A 27,201-nucleotide genomic window follows, 5' to 3' on the forward strand; every position below is an offset into this window, starting at 1 on the left:
AAAAAATAAAATCACAGTGCAGTACGCACAGATGAAATAACTACATTATATCACAAATAAAAATTTGTTCTTGCCTGTAATTGTGTTTCAGGTACTTTATTTAATAACGTAAACATTTTGCAAAAAATCGCATGTAATGAAAAATTTAACATCGACTTACACAATAATGGAAAAATGAAAGCATTTAAATGACATCAATTGAATTTAGCACAAAAATGACAGGTTTGTTTGGCCTTGTCTATTCTGTGTTTCTTTTGTATGTTCCATGTTTAATGTACAGGATACAGTGATGGCACTGCAAGCACTGACGGGGTTTGAATCATGCCAATCAAGGATGAAAAAAATGGACTTGTCTTTCAAGATACGAGCAGAAGAAAATGGTGTGTTTGACAAGGAATTCCAAATAACAAATGACAATGCCTTTGTCCAGAAACCATTTAAGGTGAGGCTTCCTTAAGAAAGAGCAATGTCCATTTGTGATGATATTTTCAAGTAATTCAAAAACCCCCCACCCCTACAGCCCCTAAAACTGAGCAAAAACAGATCAGTAGTATTGGAAATAAGGATAATAATTTGTTTATTTTTCTTTTTTTTACACCCTCTTTACCTTATACTCTGACAAATATTTTACCTGACTTTGCAAAGTTTAAACTTTCACTTTTTATTCTACTCAACTTGAAATGTTTGCATTTGTGCTGCATCTCAATGCTTTTTAGCTCACCTGGAATGTAGTTCCAGGGAACGTATGGGATGGCATGTCATCCGTCCGTCCATTTGTAAACACTTGTAACTTCTTCGACGAAACCTCCAATGGGATTGTGACTAAACTTGGCTAAAATGATATTTGTTATGTTGCAACTAAAGTTTTTTCATGGCATTAAACAACAAATTGGGTCTAAGGGTGTCTACAGGGGGTCAAAGTGGCTCCATATTTGACCCCTCAAAATAGCTATTTGCTTTCTTCTCAGAAACTACACACATGATTTCGATGAAACTTGACCACAACCTTCATCACCCATGATGTACCAAAGTTTGTTCACAGCATTAAAATAAAAATCAGGCATTTCCTCCCCAAAATATGTATTTATTTTCTTCTTCATCACATATTTTGTGAGCCATGATCCACGCCTACCAATGGTTCCCTAATTATCTTATCCAGCCGCTATCAGGTGAGCACCCAGGGGTATTGCCTCAATTTTTGCTATTGCACTGCTGAAGTTGGTCGGGTAATGTTGACAAGTTTGCCAGTATACAACTCTTTTTGACAAGGTCGGCAATTCTCAATATAATTATATTGTTGCATAGATGGCCAGAGGGGCTAACCCGAGTAAGATATAATAGATATTTCATGAATAAACATATTGCATTAGTTTTTGGTTTCTGTGTCAAAGGATAGGTCCACGTGTCGAAGAGTGTGTTAGCAGAAATCCAAAGTCCTCCTGTCAGGTGGACAGATGTAATGTTTTCACCCCTGTTGGGTAGTCGATAAAGTCGAAAAAAAAAAAATTTTGATCTACCCTTATTATCACTTTTTCCGTCGATATGTTTGTCTGTATGTCTGTCTGTATGTCTGTATGTCTGTATGTTGGGTAGTCGATAAAGTCGAAAAAAAAAATGTTTTTTTTTTTGATCTACCCTTATCACTTTTTCCGTCGATATGTTTGTCTATATGTCTGTATGTCTGTCTGTTCGGTCCAGTGCTCCGTTAATACAATGGCAATTTCGATGAAACTTGGTGGGTAGGTTCATACCATGACCTAGTTGTGTGCAAATGAGAACCGTTGCTATGGAGACCACCGTTGCCTAGTAACGGGACTTTGAAATTTTTGAAAAATCATAAAAAAATTATTTTTTCGAAAATCAAAAATCGGGCCACGAGCGACTGTGGGCACTACATTCAGCCATATTGTCAAAAATTTCCAGCCGAATCCTATGAAAACTGTCGGAGAAGATAGACTTTGAATGAACCCTGGTCGAAAACAATAAAAAAACGAAGTTCGTTATATCTCAGAGACTATGAGTCAGATATACATGAAACTGGTATGGTAGGTTCATGGTATGTCCTAGTTATGTGTGAGAAAAAACCGTTGCTATGGACCCCTCCGTTGCTTAGCAACGGCCGAAAAACCTCTAAATGTGGGGGTATTTTAACGAAAAAACAATCTGCAGCATTAACCCTTGAAGCTAGAATCATGAATTTTTTGTGCTTAATCCTCAGGTCATTCCCCATCGAACGGGCCCATCGCGTCAGGTTCTATTGGGTAGGCGACTACCCATGTCCGCCTACCGGCTTGTCTGTTTGTTTGTGAGCAGGTTATCTCAAAAAACGTAAAGGACAGTTTCAGTTCAGATATGAGAATTATTTAAATGATTCTTCACAATGGAGAGAAAGTGTCAAAAACGATGTACAGCACGATGTTTCAAAATGTTGTGGATGAGTCGGATCGGTGGCAAGAACAAGCCAATTATATTTTGGTTTAGGTCTGGATGCAGATCTGCCCTCTCAGTGGGATACAAAACAAACTGTTCAGCCTGGTGGAGGTATGTGATATGTGCTCTGCCGAGTGCCATTCCAGTTATGTACATGTTAAAACCACTCCCATTCCCACAGCTTATATATCTAGATCATTTTCTATTTGTGATCTGTCTAAACGTGGTTTTTTGAGAAGGTAAGCAGCTACTGTACACATGCAGCGAAACTCCTCCAGGAAGCTGGAGGATCACAAAGGAAGGAGGTAGAGGTGGGGGGGGGGGCATTCCACATCAGTCATCATGTCAGAGGAAGGGCAATGTCCCCAAGGAGTTGAAGCCTCAAGACAGCCAGCGTACTGCCACTCTGCACATCCAGCTTGGCACAGTCGCAAGAGGCTATAAAAGCTGTGCTGGGAGAGCTGGATGACTGTTATTGGAGTGAGTCAAAGGAGTTGGTGAGTCAAATGAGTGAGAAAAACGAGTCAGTGATTCGAAAGAGTGGGTGGTGGAGCGAGTCGGTAGGTTGACACCAATGAAAAGCTAAGCGAAAGCGCTGCAAGGGCAAGCGCGGATTGGAGTGAGGTGCAGAGTTCAGACCAAATCTGTGTCCCTGAAACGGTGCGAGTAAAAACACGGTGCAACCTGACAAAAAGCCTAGCAGGAGTCCCAACCAGGAGGCAGCGAGTCTCGTCTGCACCGAGCCCACTACTCCTGCCACAAGCACAACCACCACACGTGAGCATAGCATGTGGACTGGTCTATTTTTGGTCTTGTCTTCCTCTTTCTGTATCCTATTTGTGAATGTGAAGGCCATAAGTTATCGGATAAGCTTACGGAATTAAGGATATAATCGAGGGATATAGTCTGTTTGGAATTCCTCATTAATTATAGTGTTGCTTCTCTGTTTTCACTTCCCCTCTTTAATAAACCCTGTTAGTTCATTATTGGAGTGTTTGTTTCGTGTGCAATACAGAATTGGTAAAAATAACCATGGCATGAGTAAATCCACAGTCGTTGAAAATTGCCCCTTGTTAGGAGGGTACAAACACAGTGGTTTGATAAGGGTCTTCACTGTGCCCACATACTTTTGAACTGACCAACTCAGCGTATGTGGCAGGTTCATTGGAGTTACAGTGCGTCGGAAACGAAAGTAAAGTTATTTTGGGCCTTCTTCTAGCAGACGGCACTGCAGTCCCAATGACTATCCGTCACTAAATTGGTGACCATTTGGCTGCGGGATTTGACCGTGTCCACCCGCATCACCATTACAATATATTCTTAGTTGCAGGTGAGAAAGCTTGATTCATCGAATATTTAATTGCTTCTCTCATCAAATGAGAGATACAGTTAGACCATGAGGATTTAAAGTATGGAGTGTATCTTGATTCTGTCATTGCACCTGTTTGGGTTTGTGTCGCTTCAACGTTATGTGATTTATTTGATGCCATTGCTGAAAATCCCACCAACTAGCAGTAAAACCAGTGCAGCCATTTAGTAGTTGCACAGCTTGGGAGCTGCATGCATTTGTGCTACTTGTCAATATTTAGCCTCACCGGTTCCTGAAGGGACAGGACAGGAGAGGAGAAGGTATATTAATTGGTTTGTGTCAGTGTGTGTATGTATGCAAGTCAGTCAGTGAGTCGGTATGCAGACCAACTTTAATATAACGCCTTTGGGCAGCCTACTTTAACACTGTAATTCAAGATGGCTACAAGCACACTTTGATAATGTTGTCTAATTTAACCACAACATATTTACATCTGCTTTAAATAGTTGATTTTTGGACCTTGAATGGGAATGTCTCTTTCAAGTTATTCTCACCATTTTCTCAGTGTGTTTGCCCACACCGCCCATGGTTCGAGTGTGTTGCAAGGCCTACTGGCTTGACTTGCATGCCCAACCGGCCTTAGAAACAGTTCAACAAAGATGTACAATTGAACTAGAATTTTGTTTTTTCCTTGAATGTGCATAATTTCCAAGTTAGAGACGATTAACCATGCATTTTATAATTTGTGTACTCTTAACCCTGTGGCTGTCTGTGTAGCTGTGTGTTGTTGTCAAGGGCCTCCATTTCTTCTATACTGCTTAAAGAGGAGGTTTATCTGTGTATGTCGATATCCTGCTAGGTTCCCAGATGAGAATTGAATATTCCACTTCTGGTTCCTCGTCAAAGGATGCATGTAGCTCTGCACTCAAAGCCATCTCCCCCAAAATAATGATTACCATCCAGTGTGGTCTTCTTGACTTTTCATTTCCTCTGCCACCGAACGTGGAAGGAGGTTAGAACACAGACCCCTTTCTGTCTGTCTGTCTGTCTGTCTGTCTGTCTGTCTGTCTGTTTGTCTGTGTGCAGGATATCTCAAAAAGTTGTGAACGGATTCAGAGGAAACTTGGTGGATATGTTGGGTGTGTGACAAGGAAGAACAGATTCAATTTTGGTGAAGATCCGGATCCAGATCCGGATCTGATAATTTTAAAAGTGATTCTTCACCATTGAGAGATTGGGCTAAACCGATATATAACACGATATCTCCAAAAGTTGTGGACGGATTCGGATAACACTTGATGGACACGTTGTGTGTGTGTGTGTGGCAAGGACGAATTGATTCGATTTTGGTGTAGGTCTGAATCCGAATCTGGATACGAGAATTATTTAATATCCAAAGTGATTCTTTGCCATGGAGAAATCGGTCCAAAAACGAGATATATCGTATTTCAAAAATGTGTTGGGCCCGATATGTTCTCGTGGATCAGGCATTGCATGGCGGAGGTATGCGCGCTACTGAGTGCCCTTCTAGTTTTATTGTTGTTTCTACTTGTTAGAAGTTGTATTTTTGGTGTTTTATGTAAATGTTTATGTATCGGTTCCTTTTTGTTGTTTTTATCTGTGTAATCTTCTTTTTGGCACATGTTCCACTCTGCCTCTCTTTTACATCACTCTTTCCTTACACTGTTTTCTCTCCCACCCCCCCCCTTCCCTTTTTTATTTTAACTTATTACTAACACTACTCTCTATTAACAGTCAATAGAGGCATGCTCCACGCATCTTTCTTTAACATGTAAGGCAAAATGGAACCTCACTTCCAAAAAGCACAATGTCCTTGCTCACCCATTCCCTACTAAAGCTTTGGGCCTTGTTTTGAGCTTTGTCCCTCATCCCCATCTCTTAATGTTTGCTCATTATAACCAAGTAATTCATTTCATTTTTCATTTTGTGACTTTGTTTTGGTCCCACTTGTTACAGGATTGCTTTGCAAATACTGTGACAGAGCAAAACAAACCTTAAATCCAACTCGATAATTTTCAACGGATTATTTTCTGAATCTTCGATATGTCATTAGCATGTCCACCCATGTATTGGGAAATTGGGTTGTGTGTGTGTGTGTGTGTGTGTGTGTGTGTGTGTGTGTGTGTGTGTGTGTGTGTGTGTGTGTGTGTGTGTGTGTGTGTGTGTGTGTGTGTGTGTGTGTGTGTGTGTGTGTGTGTGTGTGTGTGTGTGTGTGTGTGTGTGTGTGTGTGTGTGTGTGTTGGTTGTTATTTCCATCTGCAGGTTTAAAAAGGTGTAGCTTTAAGATTTTATGTTGTTTCCTTTGTCTCATCATATGGACAATTCTCTGCCATTCTAACCAGACCATTCTGTGTTTTGTGCACTTCTCATTTAAAATAATTATCCTCTGCATGTTGTCTCCATACATCATTTAGTATGTAAAGGGATGTTTGTTAGCCTTGTGATGTTATAAAATGGATAAATTGTTAATTCTTCAGCAAGACAAATGGTTCACAGAATGTACTTGTTCACCTTAAGGAACATGGCTATTTATCCAGACACACCGTTAATGTAACACCTATTTCACGTTTTTTTTTTTTTGTTTTTTTTTGTATACCTTGGTCGAGGCTCGTATGAGAGCTAACACACAACTCACAGCAAGGAGGCATGAGACAAGAGGGGTGGGAGTGGAAGGGACAAAACAGTGGGGAACAGACACATTAGGTGAACTGTGGAAGGGAGAGGGATGGGGATGGGACGGGGAACATGGCGAAGAGAAGATGGACATTACAGGGACTTTCAGGAAGGAAAGCAGGGGAATTGAAGGAAGTGGGCTTGGGTGGATTATCGGGGGTAGAAAAGATCGAGGATTTGGATGGGGGAAGATAAGAGGTGGTGGTGAACAGCTGAAAGCTATGGTTAAAAATAAATACAATCAAATTAAATTAAAAACACCCATGTGATTTCAAATTATTTGCCTTTGTACAGGTACCAGTGCATGGACAACTGACAGTGACAGCAAGTGGCACAGGACAAGGCATTCTCACAGTAAGGGTTACTTAAGTACCATTGATTTAATGTAGCCATGCATTTGTTACATATATAAAGTTCCTTCCATAACCATAAACAGCATGTGAACATTTGTTCATCACCAGTTGAGAAATTTCATGATTAGGGGCAACGCTGGACACTGGCACACGAGGCACATTTCCCAAATGTTTTTGCTGTGCCCCGAATCCATTTTAACCCCTTAGCTACCTTGATTTGACTGAAATTGTAAATTTTAAAGTGCACAACACATTAAGGAACATGAGAACAAATTAAAAAGCAAAATAACAACAAGATAAAGCCAGGGCTTTTTGTAACAACGACGACGTTGACATCCAGGAAACAGCCCTGCAAAGGAAGAAACAAAAACATGTGGATGATTTTGTGGTTGAATCAGCATGTAGTGTTGATGTAGATGTCAATACACTCAGATAATTTCAGGCCAAAATTATTTTATCCTTGTTTAGACCGGATACTTGCTGAGTTTGACTAGAGTTTTCTGTACCATCCAAGCAGAGCTAATGATGGGAATACATGCATGCAGCCTGCGCTTACCAAACTCTTTCTCGGTAGAAGACTTAACTACACTTTCAAAACACTCCCAAATATAACTGAAACAAGAGGAAGTACTTGTTGCTGAAAATTACCTGGCCCGTAAACAAGAAAAAGGTGAAAAGCTCGACATGAAATTTGCGTGCGTATCAGCGCTTAGATCCTCTCATACTTCCAACCTTTAAAAGGTTGTGCAAGTAGCACTTACTATCCCAGTGAGTAGCTGCAGTTGTGAAAGATAATTTTATGTCATAAGATGGAATCTGTGTCAGAGGATACCATCATTGATTATTTTTCAAAGATGCACAACAGACGTATACACTGATGCTTCCCCAAAATAAATAAAGGTAAACTGTTTACAAATATAACTTTTCTAAAACCGTGGGTGGTGAGGGTTAATGAATAGATCAAAGATGTGACATTGTGTTCAATCGATTTGAAATGTTTGATAGTAGATATATAATTGTAAGTTTGTGTATTTTATAGAATCAACTAGAGTTTGTAAATGAATACATTTTTGTTTTTGCACTTTATTCATTGTTTAAATTCATAAAGGTTGAAATAAATCTCATTGAAACGAAAAAAAATTCCTTTCATTTTAATACCTGCAACATCCTTTATGTGATGCAATAAACGTAATGATTAGCCTATTTTCAAACACATGCCACTGTGCGAAATGTTTTATTGTGAGTGAGATCTAAAGTTCGAGGTGAGCCCGGGCTCCAAATAGTTTTGGAAGCGAGCGACGCCTCCGTTTATGATGGAAGTCTTATGAGTTAAATCATTCAACAACTTATAATGCCCAAATACCAAGGTTTGTACCATCTGCAAGCAAATTCTGAAAGTATGACTGAAGTGGATAATTTTATCCCCACCATACCCAACTCTTCACTCTGTTTCTGCACATTTTTGTTACCTCCCTTTTCCATACACAGTTTGTAAAGAAGTACAGAGAGAAGGTGGTTATTAAAAAAGACTGCAAGGGGTTTTCTCTGGAAATCACGACTAATCTGGACAGTGAGTTGAAATATTTGTTTGGTTTATTGTGTTCTATAGCTAGTTCCACCTGTAAAATTTTCGGTTCTTCTTGAATAGTCTTGTGATCGTTTGCAGAAATGGTCATAGAAGATACATACATAACTGATAAAGCAGCAAACAAGCAAATTAAGACTAATCGTGTTGACAACAGTTTCACACTTCCATAACAGCTTATATAAATTAGTGCAACATTGAAAACAAGTATAATAAATGAAAATGAGAGATAGATGTGAATAATGAAATGACATGTTTTATAAACAGTGAATAGGAAAACAAAAACGGCGGGAGCAAATAAGTGTAAGAGATCAGGGCAAATACTTCATTAAAATTCATTTTGCATGGTAAAGGGTGGAAACAGGATTTTTGAAAGGTGATGGATACTCGGTTTAATGTAACAACTGGGGATCTGCTTAGCAGGAACAACTCAAACTCTCCTTGAATCATTGAGTTATGTTGTCATCAATAGGTAATCTTTTGATGATTCTGCAGCATTTTAAATTGTGGAAGTTGAAAAGATTTGTATACGTCACGCTTTTGATTAAGGTCTGGATTCAGATCCAACCTATCAGTGGGACACAAAATTTAAACTGTTCAGCCTGGCGGAGGTATGCGCTCTACCGAGTGCCATTCCGTTTAGCCAAGTGTCACTCCATGAGTGATTTTTCATGTTTGTTTGTCCGCACAGAACTTTTGTGTTTTTCTCCGCAACCGCTTGTTGGATTGAGACGAAATTTTCACCATTAGTGCAACTACTCATGTGGAATGTTTTAATCATAATTATGACATCGAAGGTCATGTGGTGTGGCAGCCATGTTGGAAAAACGGGAAAAAAAAAACTTTGGACCTGGCGTTGGCTTTGTGGTTAGGGTGGTGGCTTGAGATCCTAAGCTCTTGAGTTCAAGCCCTGTTTTCTGCTGAATTAACACCAGGGGGTTGACTCAGCCTGTGTCATCCTTTCGAGGTCAGCAAAATGAGTACCAGTGTAGCAGCCAAAAGGCTGCACACGAAGAGAAGGGGTGTTTGCGGATTTATTAAATCTGGAATTGGTGTAGCACAGGCATGATGTGCCAAATGACCACCTCCTGTGCAAAATTTCCTTGTAATTCCTTGACCTCTGTATCTCTGAAACCGCACCAAGGAAAATATTGAAACTTGGCACACGGCAAGTACCCCACATGGGGAACAAGTAATTTTTATGACGTCATAATTGCATATGTAGAATGAAATTTTTTTAAGGTCATCTAGGGATAAAATGGTCCACAGAAAAAACATTGATGACGTCATCGGTCACGTGATTAGGCAGCCACATTGTTTAAAAAAAATACCTTCACAAATCAACTTCTCGAAAGTGGTTGAAAAGATCGAGGCGAAACTTTACAAGTATGACTGCCTATCCATGAGGAAAAAAAATGTTCATACACATGACGTCATAGGTCATATGACGGTTTGGCAGCCATATTGGATTTATCCAAAAAACTATAAAAATCCTCTTCTCCAGAATGGCTGGACAGATCGAGGGGAAACTTTGCACAAATGTTCCCCAAGCCTTGAGTGTACAAGTTTGTTCAGGAATAAATGATAGCCATGTTGGTTTGGCAGCCATGTTGGATTGAAGAAAAATGTTAAATAAAGTTTTCTCTGGAACCACTTAATCAATCGACATGAAACTTCACAAGTATAATCTAGCAGTGATGGGGAATATACGTTTTAAATTTCAACTTGATCAGCTGCATGGTCTGGCAGCCAGAAGTTGTTTTTTTGATCTGGGTTCTTTAAAAAATATATATTTTGTATTTTTATTTTTTGAAAAAGGCTCACTTGGCTGTACCTGGATGGGTTTGAGGGTAGAGGTCAGGTCAGATATGGGAGCATGCGCCGGAGCAGGGCATTGCTGCGTCCACTTTCCGCCGGCATTCCAGGGTTTCCGTCTGGCAATCCCCCAGGCAGATGCCTGGCCCATCCCCATCAATTGAGATGCTGGTCAATCTGCTGCAACCACAAGGCATGTGCACGGCCCATTGGCCTCCTCCACTCACGAGGCTCTCTCGCTGAAAGAATCTGGTGAGCAGGATTAGCGTCAGGAAAATGAGCCACATGTCCACACAGCCGCAGCTGACACTCACGGACTATGCAGGTAACAAATCTCATTTGAGTCTCTCTCAGCAACCGCTCATTGGACAAAAAGTCCAACCAGCGAAAGCCAAGTATTCTCCAAAGAGACCTGGTACCAAAGGAATTGTCTCCATCTCAGATCCCTGGTCAGAGTCCAAGTCTCATATCCATAGAGCAAGACTGGAAGCACCAGGGACCTGAAAACTCGGACTTTCGTCCACCTGCACAGGTACCGGCAGCACCACACCGCATGATCCAGTGAATCTATGACTCCCCAGGACAGACCCAGATGTCTGTTGACCTCTGGCTCACAGCCAGCAGAGACATGAATATCACTGCCAAGGGAAGTGAATCTCTCTGTGACCTTAACATCCTCGCCACAAACAGGTACAGACAGGATAGCAGCATCCAAGATGTCATTGAAAGTCTGGATCTTAGTTTTGACCCAGGAAACCGGTAATCACAGTGGCTCCAACTCCTCATTCAGCACTACCAGGGCCCCCAAAAGGATATCTAGAGTCTCCGTAAAGATGACTGCTTCATCTGCGAAATCAAGGTCAGTGATGTTGACATTCCCAAACAATGCACTGAAGCTTGATCTCTCTGATATCCTCCTCAGAATTCAGCCCACACACGTGCTGCAAAGTGTGGGGGCCAGTACACACCCCTGATGAACTCCAGTAACAACTGGAAATAAGTCAGAGATAGTATCACCACATTTCACAGCACTCTTAGTACCGGAGTATAGTTCAGACATCAGATTGATCAGTTTTGGTGGCACCCCACGAAGACCAAGAATCCTTCAGAGGGCATCCCGATTCACTGAATCGAACGCTTTACAAAGATCAGCATAAGCTTCAAGCAGCACCTGCCAAAACTCTCGGCTGCGTTCGGTGAAGACCAGAAGAGCAAGGAAACGGTCAATCGTTGACCTCTTTGGTGTAAAGCCTGACTGCTCTGGATGCTAGTACTCAAGCAGATGGTGGCGAACCCTATCAATAATTATCCGAGCAAAGACCTTGTCCAGCACTGAGAGCAGCGTCACCCCTCGGTAGTTGTTGCAGTCTTGGCGATCACCCTTCCCTTTCCAGAGAGGGACAACGAGACCCTCTTCCAGTCAGTTGGGATGATGCCTGTTTTCCAGGCAGAGCACATAACTGCATGCAACGACATGAGTACAGCATTTCCACCAGCCTTGAGAAGTTCAGCATGGATGCCACCGATCCCAGGAGCTTTCCCCATTTCAACCGGTTCACCGTAGGTCTGTGTTTCCACAAACAAAGGTGGACCACAGTTGATTGGAGGGTCAGCAATAGGAATTGTAACACCCCTGACATCCAACTCGACAGCTGGTGGATCAGCCTGGTACAACCGCTCAAAGTAACCGGCCCAGCAGGCCTTCACTTCGGACTCCTCTGTCAAGAGCCCACCACCCTCTGCTCTAACTGCAGTACACCGAGGGACGCGCTTGGAAGAATGCAATGTGCGAATTCCCCTGTAAGCAGGATGAGAATCACTTGACCACAGGTGATGTTCTACCCCCTTACAGATTCCTCACACATAGGCCTCCTTGTCCACCCATATTGCATGTACAATTTTACGCCTCAGCTCCCTGAACAGCTCAGCTCTGCCATTCATCTTAGCCCTGCGACTCTCGTCAATGGTATACAGTGTCCCTTGAGAGACAAAATTCTTCTTCACTCTCCAGTGAGTTCCAAGACATCCACCGCAACATCAAGGATGGTGGTCTTAACGACACTCTACATCTCTTCAGGATCCCCCAAAGCACGCAGACCCCCCAAATCTTGACTCAGCATGTTCACAAACTCCTCAGCAAACTTCTCATATTTGAGCTTGCCAACATTCAGTCTCGGCTGCGATGGTACCATTCTCCTGGATTTCAGCTGCAACTTCAGAGTAGCCACAACAAGCCTGTGGTTAGTCTTGAGGAACTGAGCACTCTGGTAGACCCTGCAGTTCTGGATCATCCTCCAGCGACCATCAACAAGAACATGGTCAATCTCCTTTGCCACACCACCAACCTTGGAATACCAAGTCCAGCGATGAGCCTGTGAGCGCTGAAACTATGAACCAGCAACCCTAAGTCCGTGACTTCTTGCAAAGTCAAGTAACTTAGTGCTATTTTGATTCACAGTTTCAGACCCATGGAGACCAACACATGTCTCATAATCATCCCTATCAGTTCCAGTCGATGCATTGAAATTCCCCAAGACGAGAAGAGTATCTTTCCTGGGGCATTGATCAACCACAGACTCGAGTATGGCATAGAATGCCTCCTTCACTGCAAGATCATTCGCCTCAGTCGGAGCATACACAGAGACTAGGGAAATGACACCAAAGGAGTGACAAATCCTAAGTCTCATATTACGCTCGTTGACCGGTGTTACCTCAATTATCATTGGAGTCAGCTTATTGGACACAGCTGCAGCAACTCCTTGGACATGGTAACCATCAGAGCGACCAGACCAATTGTAGATTTAACCACCCACCATGATCTCCCCGCAATCCAGTCTATGAACCTCAGAGAGTGCTGCAATGCCGATGTCGAAATGCTTGAGCTCAGATAACAGAGACAGGTGATCATCCTCTCTTAGGGATGGGACATTCCAGGCATCCACCAGAAGGGCCGCCTCAGGTTAACCCAAGGAGACCGCCATCTGGTGGACGACACCTCAGCACCACCCTGACAAACACTTCTGAAATCTGACCCGGGAAGGTTATCCCATGGTTTCCCTCCTCTCAAAGATTGGGGGACCTGAAGGCTTTGCTTCAATTCCGTCATCCGATGAGCTGCCCTACGAAGGGAAGCTGCACAGGAGGTACTCCTACGGAGTGGGTTTTTAAATTTTTTTAAATGCATTTTTAATGTTTTGCGGAATGAAGGGTTTTACTGTGACCTGAGTGCAAATCCTGCCACCAACCTGCTAATAAGAAGTAACCCAACTGCAGGAGGATGTCCGCAGACACAGTTGGGCACTCGGTATGGACGGCCATTGACTCACAAGGAGCTCCTCCACCCTTTGACAGGTTTTGTTCTTCATTCTGCTGGGTGCCCATATCATACGCCCTCCTCAGCAAGAAACTTGGTGGGGGAGATGGTTTCGTCGCCGACAACCCGACCATGGAACAGGTTAGTACAGGTTTACATAGTACCTGTGGCAAGTCACAGATGCAATCTGACCTGGCCTGATTCCTTTTTTTTGTACACCTTGTCAAGGCTATTATGAGAGCTAACGCACAACGCACAGCAAGGGGGGAGGGGAGTGCATGACACAAGAGGGGCGTGGGAAGGACAAAACGGTGCAGAACAGAGACATTAGGAGATCTGTGGAAGGGAGAGGGATGGGGCGGGGAACATGGGGTATACAAAATGGACATTACAGGGACTTTCAGGAAGAAAAGCAGGGAATTTGAAAGTGGGTTTCTAGTGGATTTACCGGGATGATAAGATGTGGTGGTGAACAGCTGTTTTGGGATTGTTTTGGGAGGGAAGAATGGGATTGAACAGAGTGAGGGAGTTTATTCCAAAGGCAGGAAAAAAGAGGAATGAAAGGGTGAAGGTGAGTAGTGATTCGTGATTTTGGTAGTTTTACCAGAAGGGGGTTGTTGGCAGACCTTGAGAGCCCTGCTCAAATATGGTGGAGACAAATCGCAGACAGCATGGGGGGGGGGCGAGACCGGAGAGGAGACCGTAGAAGACAGAAAGACCACCGACCTGCCTGCGGTGAGAGAGTGAGAGGCCCAAAGACTCGGCCTCATCGTGGGAGATTCCAATGATCCGAAATGCCTTGGTTTCCACTGCGTGAAGCCGAGAAAGGTGAGAGGCAGGAGCACCAGCACTGAGGGGAGAGCAGTCCTTAATCAGGCTGTGGACGAAAGCTTTGTATTTGGTCAGGAGCTCAGGTGGGCCGAGGATGGACCTTTTTCAGCTTATTGGAGTAGCAACTGAAATGTGAATCCTATCCAGGTTCCTCCTGATGACTTAATCTTTGCTTCTTGCTTGTTCGGGTTCTTTCTGATGACTCCAATGCAGGACTGTACCTATTTGGTCTTCCATTTGATTTGAATTGGATTTATTTTAATCCCATTCTAAACACCATGCAAAACAAGTTCTGGCGAAGGTCTGCAATCTTTGCTCTTTATAGTTTAATTTGGTTTGTTCACTTGTGATCAAAATATTATCAAAAATATATAATTTCCACAGCTATGATTCATGGAGATGATGGTTCGAGAATTGGAAGTGTTTGTTGATATTGAGGAAAATTACCGTAAGGTAAATATTGTTTTTTACACTGGACGTAGAACACATTAATTTTTTTAATGCATGTGTTTATCAGATTTTAAAGAGGGTTGAGAGAAAAATAGGAAATATTTGGAATTGGTGGAGCGTGATGAAACTTAAACAACAAAGTATATGTTTATTTATTTATTTTCACAGAAAGCCATTCCAATCAAATTGAATCAATTTTCTGTTTAATTCCAAAATATACAGAAAAAGTAGTCCAAGGACAAAAACAGTTCAGTTCCATCGAGTAAAAACAAAAATTTATATAAAACAAGAATTAATAAAAATCGAGATAAAACACATTCTCCACAGCAGGATACATTATCTGCAGCACGACACATTCTCCGCAGCGCGACACATTCTCCGCAGCGCGACACATTCTCCGCAGCGTGACACATTCTCCGCAAAGCGACACATTCTCCGCAGCGTGACACATTCCCCGCAGCGTGACACATTCCCCGCAGCGTGACACATTCTCCGCAGCGTGACACATTCCCCGCAGCGTGACACATTCTCCGCAGCGTGACACATTCCCCGCAGCGTGACACATTCTCCGCAGCGCGACACATTCTCCGCTGCGTGACACATTCGCCGCAGCATGACACATTCTCCGCTGCATGACACATTCTCCAGAGCACAAGACATTCTCCGCAGCATGACACATTTTCTGCAGTGTGACACAATTTCCGCAGCGCAATCAAAATAAAGAACAATTACTGCACCGTAGTCCCAGAAAGGAAGCCAGACATAACAATATGCACACACACACACACACACACACACACACACACACACACACACACACACACACACACAGCGGGTGCTCTCCACACACAGCCACACAACATCCTCTCTGGCACTTTTTCTTCTCTTGATGTCACACGAGGATCTCGCACATGCACTACAAGGCGAAGTATTCAGTTTTGCCTCTGCTGTGAGGAGAAAAGAAAAATACAAGTGGACAGATTACATGGGGAACATTTCAGAATGTATGGAGGGGGAATACATGGCTCAGACACACACACACACACACACACACACACACACACACACACACACACACACACACACACACACACACACACACACACACACACACACACACTCAGGTGGGGGAGGACAATAGTTTACTAAACGATTCATTTGACACTGTCTACTTAATTATAATTAATTACATGATATATTTTGACATGCAAAATGAAATAACTATTCGAATCTATTCCCCATTTACCCCAAAGCCATTTCTGTAACAATACAATGCAGATATTTCTCGAAAAGTGAAACTCGACCTTTCTTTCACTTTATTGATGATTTGACATATGCAACTTTATTTGAAAAAATTAATATTTGGATTAACCTTGCATATGTGTTCACTTTACTTCCCCATGATTTCTGCAGATCAAGTTAAACAACGCCGGCGTCAATCTATCAATCCGGAATTCAATGTATACCGTTTCATCGGTTGTTTCAGGTATGGACGTGACCTCAGGAAGGATAACACTTCCCTTTTATTAATTCTTGCCAATAAATAATTAAAAGACTTCATAAAAGGATCCCCAAAAGCCAGTACCACAGACATCACTCGTAAGGGGTATGTAAAATGTTAATGTGAGTTTGTATGGTTTACACCAAAACTGGCTGTGTTTGATCATTTTATACTTGGTTTAAATAAAAACCTTGTTGAAGAAAAATGCAATCCTTCATGGAGGTTGTTAATTGTATGACATTAACAGTGAAGTATTTACCTTTACTGACATTAAATAGTTAATATAGACATAAATATGTAGATGTAAAGAGGAATTATAATACAATATGTGACTTTCGAAATGATGTATTCCACCACGGAATGATCGGTGTGCATGCACAGAAACCCCTGGAAATGTTTGCGTTCAGGGCTTTATTAAGTATATCGTGTATTGGAGAAAAGGATTGTTATTTGAAATGGCTCACAAAGCTTCTGAAATAAGCTGAAAACACTTGGAAAAGTATCTGAGAGAAAGGGCTGTGCCTCTGCACAACAAAAGCCTCGAATAACTTTCTCAGCTCACTGAACGGGCAGCTTCTCGTACTGCAAACTCCTGACCGTGTGTGTGTGTGTGTGTGTGTGTGTGTGTGTGTGTGTGTGTGTTCGGAAAGGAAATTAACACCTCTCAGTCCCATCCATGGACATTTGTCATATTTCTGATATTTTGTGAGACCGGTTTTCATTTTGGAACAGAACAATTATGGTGAACCATTTTGAAATTGACACACTTTTGTCTAAATTCTGAAAATTATGTTGAAAAGACTTTTAATCACAGATTTTGTGCTCGTAGGGTCTGGCGATATATTGATATACTGGTTATGTCGATATAATTTTTCAAATCAATATACCGGTATTGGAATTCTGAATATACCGGTATACCAAAAAAAAATCCTTATGTATAACAAACACCAGGATATCCCAACAAATCAAAGAAAGGCTTGTACAATCTTTAAATACCATGCTATCATACATGATTTAAAAAGCTTTGATGCACTCAGCGTTTCAGCTACCCCTGGACCAGTGGAATGTATGACATCAAGACATACCAGGAAGCAAGTACAGTACAGTAGGTTTTAACTTTTAACCCTCAGCTTCTGAGCTCCATACAAGCAATCGTGTTTATCTTTGCCCTCGTGGCTGTTTTTAAATGCAATTGCCAATTCGTTATTTATATGAATTGGGTGTGCTTTAGAAAGCATGTGCTGATTACCACCAGCGATCTGCGATCGTCATAGCGGTATGATAGCAATACCGGTATACGCGTGTAGTCGAACTAACTTCTTTAACTCCAGCTACCCATCCATCGTCCTTTAACTTCCAAACAGCAACTCCTCAGTCCCCCACCCCGATTCTGTCCTTTTTTCCTTTCAAACCCCGTAATTCCCATGGGAAACTTCCCTCACCTGAATCCACCTGTTTGTTCCTCCATCTCAAACCCATCTCATCGTACTTTAGCCTCCCAACCCCCCCCCCCACTTCACACCATCCCCTTCGAAGACCCTCTCCCCACCATCCTCCCGGGTGTGCCGGTTACACATACTGATGTCACTTTAAAACAAAATCCTTTTTAATACAAGTTGAAGTTGGAAGTAAAATAACCATTCTCATCATGATCATAGACAAAAAAGCCCCATGTGGGAATACTTTGAAAAATTACCATGTGTCAATGATGTGTACATCATATGAATACATAATGGCCCATTGGACCATTATGTAGTTTTTTGAACCTGCGTTTAAAATTTTTTTTTTAAATACCAGTATACCGGCATATACAGGTTTGAGCCAACCGGTATATCGAAATCGATACCGACGGAGCCTACATGCTAGCAACAGCAGGGTAAAAGTGTGCCAGATGAGTAATTGAGTGTAAAACACACACAACGCATGCGTAAAAAGCTGCGTTTAGCATTCATACATCATTTTGAAAGTCACGTATTACACGACATAAAATGTTGCGATAAACATGAGCAGTACCAAATATCTTGGTTGCCCTTTGTAAATGTAAATAAAATACCAGTTCCACATGAAACTTTGTGTACTTTAAATCTAAAAGGAAGTTAATTTTTTACCAAAAGGGCTGACTATTTTTGAAATGCTTTGTTTTGTAGGTATTTACGAAACCAAGAGCCTGGGATGGTGGTTATGGATATTTCATTGCCAACAGGGTTTGAAGCGAAGAAGAAAGACTTGGATGATGTAATAACATATTTTTGTTCTTTGTTATAAATTGTGCTTTCAGGTACAGTACTTTCATAAGATGTAAACAAAATGATTCAGTTTCTATAAAACACTGCCCACCTTTCTGCATGTACTATTGCTTAATTTGAGTGACTTCATGTGGAGAAAATGAAACTTGAGTCTCATGGGTTGGTTTTTGATGAAAACTGTGTGCAATGGATTCTTTTTGTGCATCCCTTTATTGGAAATAGAAATAATACACAATGGCATGATAAATATAGACATGATAAGGGGAATGAAGCACTTCATTGTTTATGAATGTTTTAGGCTTTTATTATGAAGTCGAGATATTTATTAAAATGATGCAATGAAACATGGATTTTTAAAATGTTATTAAGTGTCACGTAAATATGTGAATCGGTTTTGTGTGCAGAAAATATTCTAAATAACGTAAAAATGCTGGATGCAAATTATTTTTAAGTCGCAGCAACTTTATTCTCAATTTACCTCACTCACTTGTTTGGTTTATCCGACCACAGATGAAGAACCTTGTGGATAACTACATTGTGCAGTATGAGATACGACCTGGTCGTGTCTTTCTCTATTTAGACAAGGTCAGTAAAAATAATGTCTTTAACTTCCATATGTGTTGACTTGTCCAATGTGGGAAACTTCAGTATATTTTTTTAAGCAATTGAAAATTTTGAATTGCTCCCATGTCATTTGGCTTTGCAGTTTGTGCTCTGTTTCCCTGGCTTGAGACACCTTTTCACCAATTAAATTGCTGTGGAACGTTCACACCTCTTGTAATATGCAGGTTAACAAGGATGAGAAGAACTGCGTGGGTTTTCGATTAAACCAGGTGTTTGAGAGTAACCTTGTCTTACCTGTCACCGCCACCGTCTTCGAATATTATGAACCTGGTGAGTTTTGCTTCTCTGCTTCACTCAAGCTGCAGTTACTGTGGGTCTTCAAGTATCAAAGAGCACAGTGTCGCCCAACAAAAAAGGAAACCCTCATTAATGCCAATTTTTCACTTGGACTCACCAAAAATTTCATTTTTCTCTTTTCATTGCTTTTATTACAATTCCATTTTTGTTTGGGTTCCTTTTGAAGTAATGAAACAGGTGATGCTAAAAACAAGTAAGTTTTTTTTTTATTTTTTTTTATTAATAACACAAGATAGTTTTCTGTTTGCAAGTCCCTCACAAACTTTTTGGCAAATTTTCTTACACTTGGTACATGCTTGGGAGTCTCATTTGCATGCATTTCTGTCTGTGCTGTCACTGATGATTCACCACCAAGTAAGGAAACAGGTCTGGCAGCTGAGGGTTTGTGTCGCATTGGGATTCTCATGTGTGTAATATTTCTGAACGTTTTTACGGCTGTGGAAGAAATCTGGGAAGGGTTTGAAATAGCAAAGGACTTATCTTGGTAGCCTTTCTTGGTTGCTTTATGCAGCTTCTTCAGCTGGAAGAGCAAAGCCTGGTGTTGACTTAGTGGTTAGGGTGGCGGCTTGGAATCCTAGTAGTAGAGTTCCCACAATAGGGTCCCGTGACCGTTTTTCCGGGACCAAGGTTTGAAGGTTGATTTTAGTCAATTTGAGGGTGCTGATTAAAATGAGCTGGGGTGAACCTCGTGAAAATGTGAGCTAACTCGGCCAGATGCGAAAATTCAAAATGGCCGCCATGCAACATCCAGTATATCAAAAATTGCAGATCTTTGGTTCTACATGTCCGATTTTTATGATTTTTGGGTCAAAATATATGTTTTGAAGGTCAAGGATGTCATATATTTCAATTCCAGATTGTTATATTTAAGGGTTAAGTCACAAAATATGAAATATAACTTTTCGGGGGCCAAATCGAAGATTGTCGTCGAGTAACATCTGGAAAATAGTAAAAAAACAATTTTCTTCTTATAATTATAATAATATTATTATTAATAATATTATTTTTATAATATAATAATATTATTCTTATAATATAATAATATTATTGGCAGTGAATCTTTTCATGCAAATAAATGTTTGTTTATATGTGGGAGTGCACAACAAATTGAGACAAGAAGAGAAGGACGCAATCATTGTCTTTATTTTCAGAACATGATGTGTACATGATATCAATTTCTCAACTTTTACACTGTTCAGGAAGGTTATACCATTCTTTTGTATGTCCCTCCTGTACTTTATCTAGAACAGTAATATGATGAAAGAATATCAACATTCCTTCATTTTGTCTGAAGAGCAATAGTGTTTCAATGGAAAAATGAAATAAAACATGAATTATCTGAATTCCCGGCAATTGACGCTTTCCCGGTAAGTATTCTTGTAATTTGCATTGACCAAAGTTTGATGCACTGTCCAAACTGTCTTTTATCTAAGACAGTCATAATAAAATAATATTAACATCTCTTATATTTTGACTGTGGCAATGTTTTTACAGTTGTAAATTAAATGAAATGAAATCTCCATTGGAACACATACGTGAAATCCTTCAGTCACTATCTGAGTCGCTGGCTCCAGTCACAAACTTCATCATTACTTTCAACCTCATCATCGTGCAACAATGTCTGTTCTTGTTCAACCAAGTCATGTAAACTTCTTGGGAGTGCATCATGGGTATACCTCACTGACACACATCTACCGTCTTTCTTTGTCCATCCATGGTTGGTGGGATTTGGGGGTGCATCCGGCTTCTCATAGTTTAGTTGAATGTAAACTTGGTAGTTAACTCGCGTCACATGCAGATTGTGAGAATCTGGATCTGGTGGGATGTGGGACGTGGACTTGTTTTTCATCTGACCCCACTTCCGTGCTCTGGCTTCACCTAACGTTTTACTGATTGTGTCATTATCGATGTGTCTAATAGTGAATGTGGCCATTTGCTGAAGCATATGTTGTGTCACTGGAAGTGTTTTGCCAACATCTTTCAAAAGATTGCGTGCCTCCTGAGTTCCTGTTCCTTTTTCATAAACTGTGTTTTTCCCATGTTCATAGAAGCCAGATGTTGTATCAGATCCACTATGGATGTATAATGGGATTAATATTTCAGCTACATCATCAGAGTAAAGGTCTCTGCAGCTGATGATTTTGTCTTTCCGTTTGATAGCAAGGGTGCCCTCCAGTTGATGTGCAACATATGCAGAAAGAATCACTACATCTGTGTCCTCGGCATCAATCACGACTGTCTCCATTTTTCCTGCTTTTCGGATTTGCGAATAGATGAAGAACAGCATTGTGTCCGCCTCAATGTGACTACATTCAAATTCTTCCATCCTTTCTCCGGAGGAGATGTTCCAACAATTTTGCCTGATGGAGTACACAAAGTCAATTTATCTATGATTCTTTACAAGCTTGTTGAACTCATCCTTTAGAAACTTTTGCAGCCTTTGTTTGTTTCCCTGATTGCTGAACAGCACCTGGAAGTTCTTTGTGGCAGGAAACCTATCTAATGTTTTCATGTACACATTTCTGGACCCATCTCTATATGCTGTCGTGGATTTACGACGCTCATGCTCACTGTCTTTGATGGAATTTTCCACACCATAGGCATCATTTACAAAAACAATCTGGCTTGCATTTGGATGCCTTCTGCGAATAACGGAAAAAAGCTTTTCAGCATAATCTCCCCACATGAGGGCAGACCCATCAGCTTTCTCACGATCTTCTGCAGTTGGGGTCGCTAATCTCCACAGGAAACCCATATCGACGAGGGCAATGTACTGATCTGGAAAAGATTCGACAGGCTGCATGTTTAATTTCTCAACTAACTCTGATTTTTGCACTTTCTTCATGGTACCGTTGATGTTAAATTTGGGTAAACACTCATCTGTCACGCGAAATTCCATCACCTGTGCGAGAGTAAACTTCTCTTCACCAGATTCTGCCAGCCAAATCAACGATGCCATTGCTCTGTTTTCCATAGCATCTGTCTTTGTAACTTTGCCTGAGACTGAATCCCTAGTTACAGGAGGTTTGCTGAAAGTGTATCTTGAACATCTGTGTATAGTAGCATCAAATGGTGTGTTCTGTGAAAACATTCGTTCTCTGAAGAATTGAGTCACTCTTGTTTCACCATCTTCGTGAGCACTTTCAAAATCACATACCAGGTCACCTGGCGACAACACCGAATACCAGAGCTCTCAGTTGTGGTTTATCCAAGTCAAATGGGTCACAGTCAAACTCAGTGATGCAACTGTCTAGGTCTTGGACAACCTGTTCTTCAATCTTCAGACGACTGGGGGTATTCTCAATATGCTTCAGAGCAGAGGTCTTCATCTGTGCCAGTGTGTGAAGAGCTGCCCTTACTCTGTTGACTGAGTTCACATGTATGTGTTCCAATGGAGATTTCATTTCATTTAATTTACAATTGTAAAAACATTGCCACAGTCAAAATATAAGAGATGTTAATATAATTTTATTATGACTGTCTTAGATAAAAGACAGTTTGGACAGTACATCAAACTTTGGTCAATGCAAATTACAAGAATACTTACCGGGAAAGCGTCAATTGCCGGGAATTCAGATAATTCATGTTTTATTTCATTTTTCCATTGAAACACTATTGCTCTTCAGACAAAATGAAGGAATGTTGATATTCTTTCATCATATTACTGTTCTAGATAAAGTACAGGAGGGACATACAAAAGAATGGTATAACCTTCCTGAACAGTGTAAAAGTTGAGAAATTGATATTATGTACACATCATGTTCTGAAAATAAAGACAGTGATTGCATCCTTCTCTTCTTGACTCAATTTGTTGTGCACTCCCACATATAAACAAACATTTACTTGCATGAAAAAATTCACTGCCAATAATATTATGAGAAGAAAATTGATTTTTTACTATTTTCCAGATGTTACTCGACAACAATCTTGGATTTGGCCCCCGAAAAGTTATATTTCATATTTTGTGACTTAACCCTTCAATATAACAATCTGGAATGGTAATATATGACATCCTTGACCTTCAAAACATATATTTTGATCCAAAAATCATAAAAATTGGACATGTAGAACCAAAGATATGCAATTTTTGATATACTGGAAGTAGCATGGCGGCCATTTTGATTTTTCGCATCTGGCCGAGTTCGCCCACATTTTCACGACGTTCACCCCAGCTCATTTTAATCAGCACCCTCAAATTGACTAATATCAACCTTCAAACCTTGGTCCCGGACAAACGGTCACGGGACCCTATTGTGGGAACTCTACTATAGGGTCCTGAGTTCAAGACCCGTTGGCCGCTGAATTAATACACCAAGAAGTTGACTCAGCCTGTCATCCTTCCGAGGCCGGCAAAATGAGTACCAGTGTACTCGTAAGGGGGACACTGCATCAGCGGCATAGCAGCGTCCCAACCAATGATCCAACCAGCAGCCACAGGCTGCACTCGATAGAGAGAGAGAGCTGGAAGAGCATGGGAGGAGTCAATTTATTTATATACTAGCAAATACAACCCGAAACTTCGCAGAGGGGACAATAAAGAGAGAGAGAGAGAGAGAGAGAGAGAGAGAGAGAGAGAGAGAGAGAGAGAGAGAGAGAGAGAGAGAGAGAGAGAGAGAGAGAGAGAGAGAGAGAGAGAGAGAGGTGTGGGAGAAGAGTGCTGCATTATTAGGAGGGGACAGAGAGTGAGAGAGAAGGATTCGGGGGGGGGGGGAGGAGGAGAAAAAAAAAACAGACAGGTGAGGGGTGGAGGTGAGGTTAACAAAGAGAATGTGATGTGACGCATAATTAGATGTGACCAAACACACAGAAAAAAACATGTCAGAACAGCTGTACACATGACGACACAACAGAGTTTGTAAAGTAATCCACTGGTACATCTGCAAAAAATTTTTATTCCAGTTCCAGAAAATTTGTGGGAAAATGAACAAAAAGCAATCACTGAAAACATTGAAGTACCGCTCACATACGTCCTAATGGTCCCATTGGGCGTGAACATCAAAAACAAGGCATTGCGACCAGATATCATACTTAAGTACAAAATTGTGAGCAGAAGGCATTCCTCATTGAGATGTTAATTACTAGTGATTTTGGACTAAGGATGCATAAATACAGAAAATGACCAAATACCAAGACCTCAAGCATGAAGTGAAAAGATCCGAGAAGCTGAGGAATGCCAGTTGCAACAATAATGATGAAGAACCTCACAGGGATATTAATAACCATCCCTGGGAATATTACAACAAACGAACTACAGTTGGAAGCTGTCCTGAGGTCAGTGAAGATCCTGAAGAGAGCTCTCAATGCAAAACTTTAAGTTCAGAAAACTTCACAGCTTGGTCCGTGAATTGTGACCCCTTTAACCGAAATGAAGGTGGATAAATTGAGCCCGCCCTGGGCGGACTCCATTCCACATTCTGAAACCCACATATGTAGATACCAATGAATGGCACACACACTTTGACACCTTGCAGGTCTCTGTTTCACCTCCTGAAACCCACCCACATGTGGAGATAGCAGGCAACAGCAACTTGCATGTACACACACACACACACACACACACATGTACACACACACACGTACACATACACACACGTACACACACACGTACACACACACACGTACACACACACGTACACACACACACGTACACACACACACGTACACACACACACACACACACACACACTGAGACCTGGGAAGTGGGAGGGCTCCATTCCACTTTCTGGAACCCATATTTGGCGATACCAACCAAACACACAAACACATACGACGATGGATACTTCGAGACCTGGAAGGGATCTGTTCCACCTTCTGAAACCCACATGTGGAGATAAAAACAAACAATCAACACACACACACACACACACACACACACACACACACACACACACACACACACACACACACACACACACACACACACACACACACACACACACACACACGCCAAATTCCATAATGGCAATACATTTTATATACATACACACACGCGCACATGCACAGTACTTGCACAAAAAATACATAAAAACGACAAACAAAGATTTACCTTAACAGAAGAAAAATTCAAATGGGAAACTAGAAGGGTACTCGGTGGAGCGCATACCTCCACCATGTAATGCCTGATCCACGAGAACACAACGGGCCCAATCAATACATTTTTTAAACATCAGGCTATGTATCGCTTTTGGCCCAATCTCTCAATGGTGAAGAATCACTTTAATAATTCAATAATTCTCGTATCCAGATCCGGATTCGGATCTGCACCAAAATCGAATCAATTCGTCCTTGCCACACACCTAACCTGTTCAAGTTTTGTCCGAATCCATCCACAACTTTTTGGGATGTCGTGCTAAATATCGTTTTAGCCCGATCTCAATGGTGAAGCATTATTAAAGGAGATTGCACAAAAAAGTGATTGATTGAAAAAAAAAAAAAAAACGAAAAAAAAAAGTGAAAAAAAAAGAATTGATTGAATATTTTGTAAAACAAAATGATGTCCTGTAAAAATAAAATTGCACATTTGCAGCAGATGAGACACCTCTTGAGGCACCAACCACATGACACCGCCAGGCACATCAGGCGGAAACGTACGTCTGTCTAATCGATGTTCCATTGAGAGCACAGGTACTTTTCCCAAAAGTATGTCCGAATTGAACAAATGAACAAATTTCTAGGAGTCGGAACTGCTTGTAAGTTCGATTCTGGAGCTTAGAGTTTGTAATTCTCCTTGGTTTAAGAGATACACATGGTGATCGCATGTGTGGAAATGAAATACAGCAACGAACGCTGACGTCTGCAGGTGTTTATCAGCATTGCAAGGTACCCAGCGATTCATAGCTATGATGAACAGGCATTCAATAATGAGTGAGGAAAGTGAAAAAAAAACTTTATCATTAAGAAATCGTTGCCGCCTGCTCCAAGTCAGATAATGGTTGAGCAGGCCAAAAAACGTGGTGGCTTCAGACCCCAGCGAGGTTACCCAGGAAATGCCTTAAGCTCCAGAGAGCGAGGTGGCTGAGGATCACCTGATGAACGACATCATTAAATAAGCCGTGAATTATCTTCAAAAGGGGTGTTTTAATTAACCCAAACACCCAATTTTTACTCTTTCACCTCCTTGGAGTTTTCTTAGAATGCATGCAAAGTTTCAGGCTCCTAGGTTTTTTATAGTTTTGGAGTTGTGGAGGAGACACACACATCGCCTTTTATTCGTATAAGGTGTGTGTACGTGCGTGTGTGTGTGTGTGTGTGTATGTATGTATGTATATATATATATATATATATATATATATATATATATATATATATATATATATATATATACATACATATGTGTATATATATGTATATATATATATATGTGTATATATATATATATATATATATATATTGTTGTGGTTACCAAATTCGCAAACCACCATTCAGGTCCCTTAGGTGAGGTATCTCGGTAAGTGCATGTGTAGTTAGGCCCAAACCCGTTGTCTAGTGGGAATACATGTCATTTATGCGAGCTGCGACTCTTCAGGATAGCCGTTTTTCTTTTACTATCTTTATTTTGGACCAACCGCCATGATCACAACCACAACATCAACCACCAACCACAACGCCGCTTCACCACAACCGCCACGACCTTCCCGTCACACCTCGCAACCGTAGCATCGCCACCGTTCTTGCCCCGCTGTGGGTACCGGTGTTGGACTCGTGCAGGGCGCACGTTGAACAGCGTGTACAAAATCACGGATTTTGTGCTTCA

The 27,201-nt window shown here is 41.2% G+C and overlaps 1 protein-coding gene across 1 annotated transcript in view; it reads left to right on the plus strand.

Annotated features, from left to right (window-relative positions):
• The window catches only part of LOC147019826 (complement C3), a 271,920-nt gene that overhangs the window by 219,456 nt on the left and 25,263 nt on the right, over positions 1-27,201 (plus strand). Inside the window, exons 33-39 of the mRNA XM_085894593.1 lie at positions 281-442; positions 6,728-6,787; positions 8,275-8,356; positions 16,194-16,266; positions 18,429-18,516; positions 19,038-19,112; positions 19,316-19,421. Of these exons, the coding sequence (XP_085750719.1) occupies positions 281-442; positions 6,728-6,787; positions 8,275-8,356; positions 16,194-16,266; positions 18,429-18,516; positions 19,038-19,112; positions 19,316-19,421 (646 nt within the window). The remainder of the gene's footprint in view (positions 1-280; positions 443-6,727; positions 6,788-8,274; positions 8,357-16,193; positions 16,267-18,428; positions 18,517-19,037; positions 19,113-19,315; positions 19,422-27,201) is intronic.

This window comes from Eptatretus burgeri, chromosome 9, assembly GCF_056783735.1.
Source record: "Eptatretus burgeri isolate ZD-2024b chromosome 9, Ebu_testis_v1, whole genome shotgun sequence".
Classification (NCBI taxonomy): Eukaryota; Metazoa; Chordata; class Myxini; order Myxiniformes; family Myxinidae; genus Eptatretus; species Eptatretus burgeri.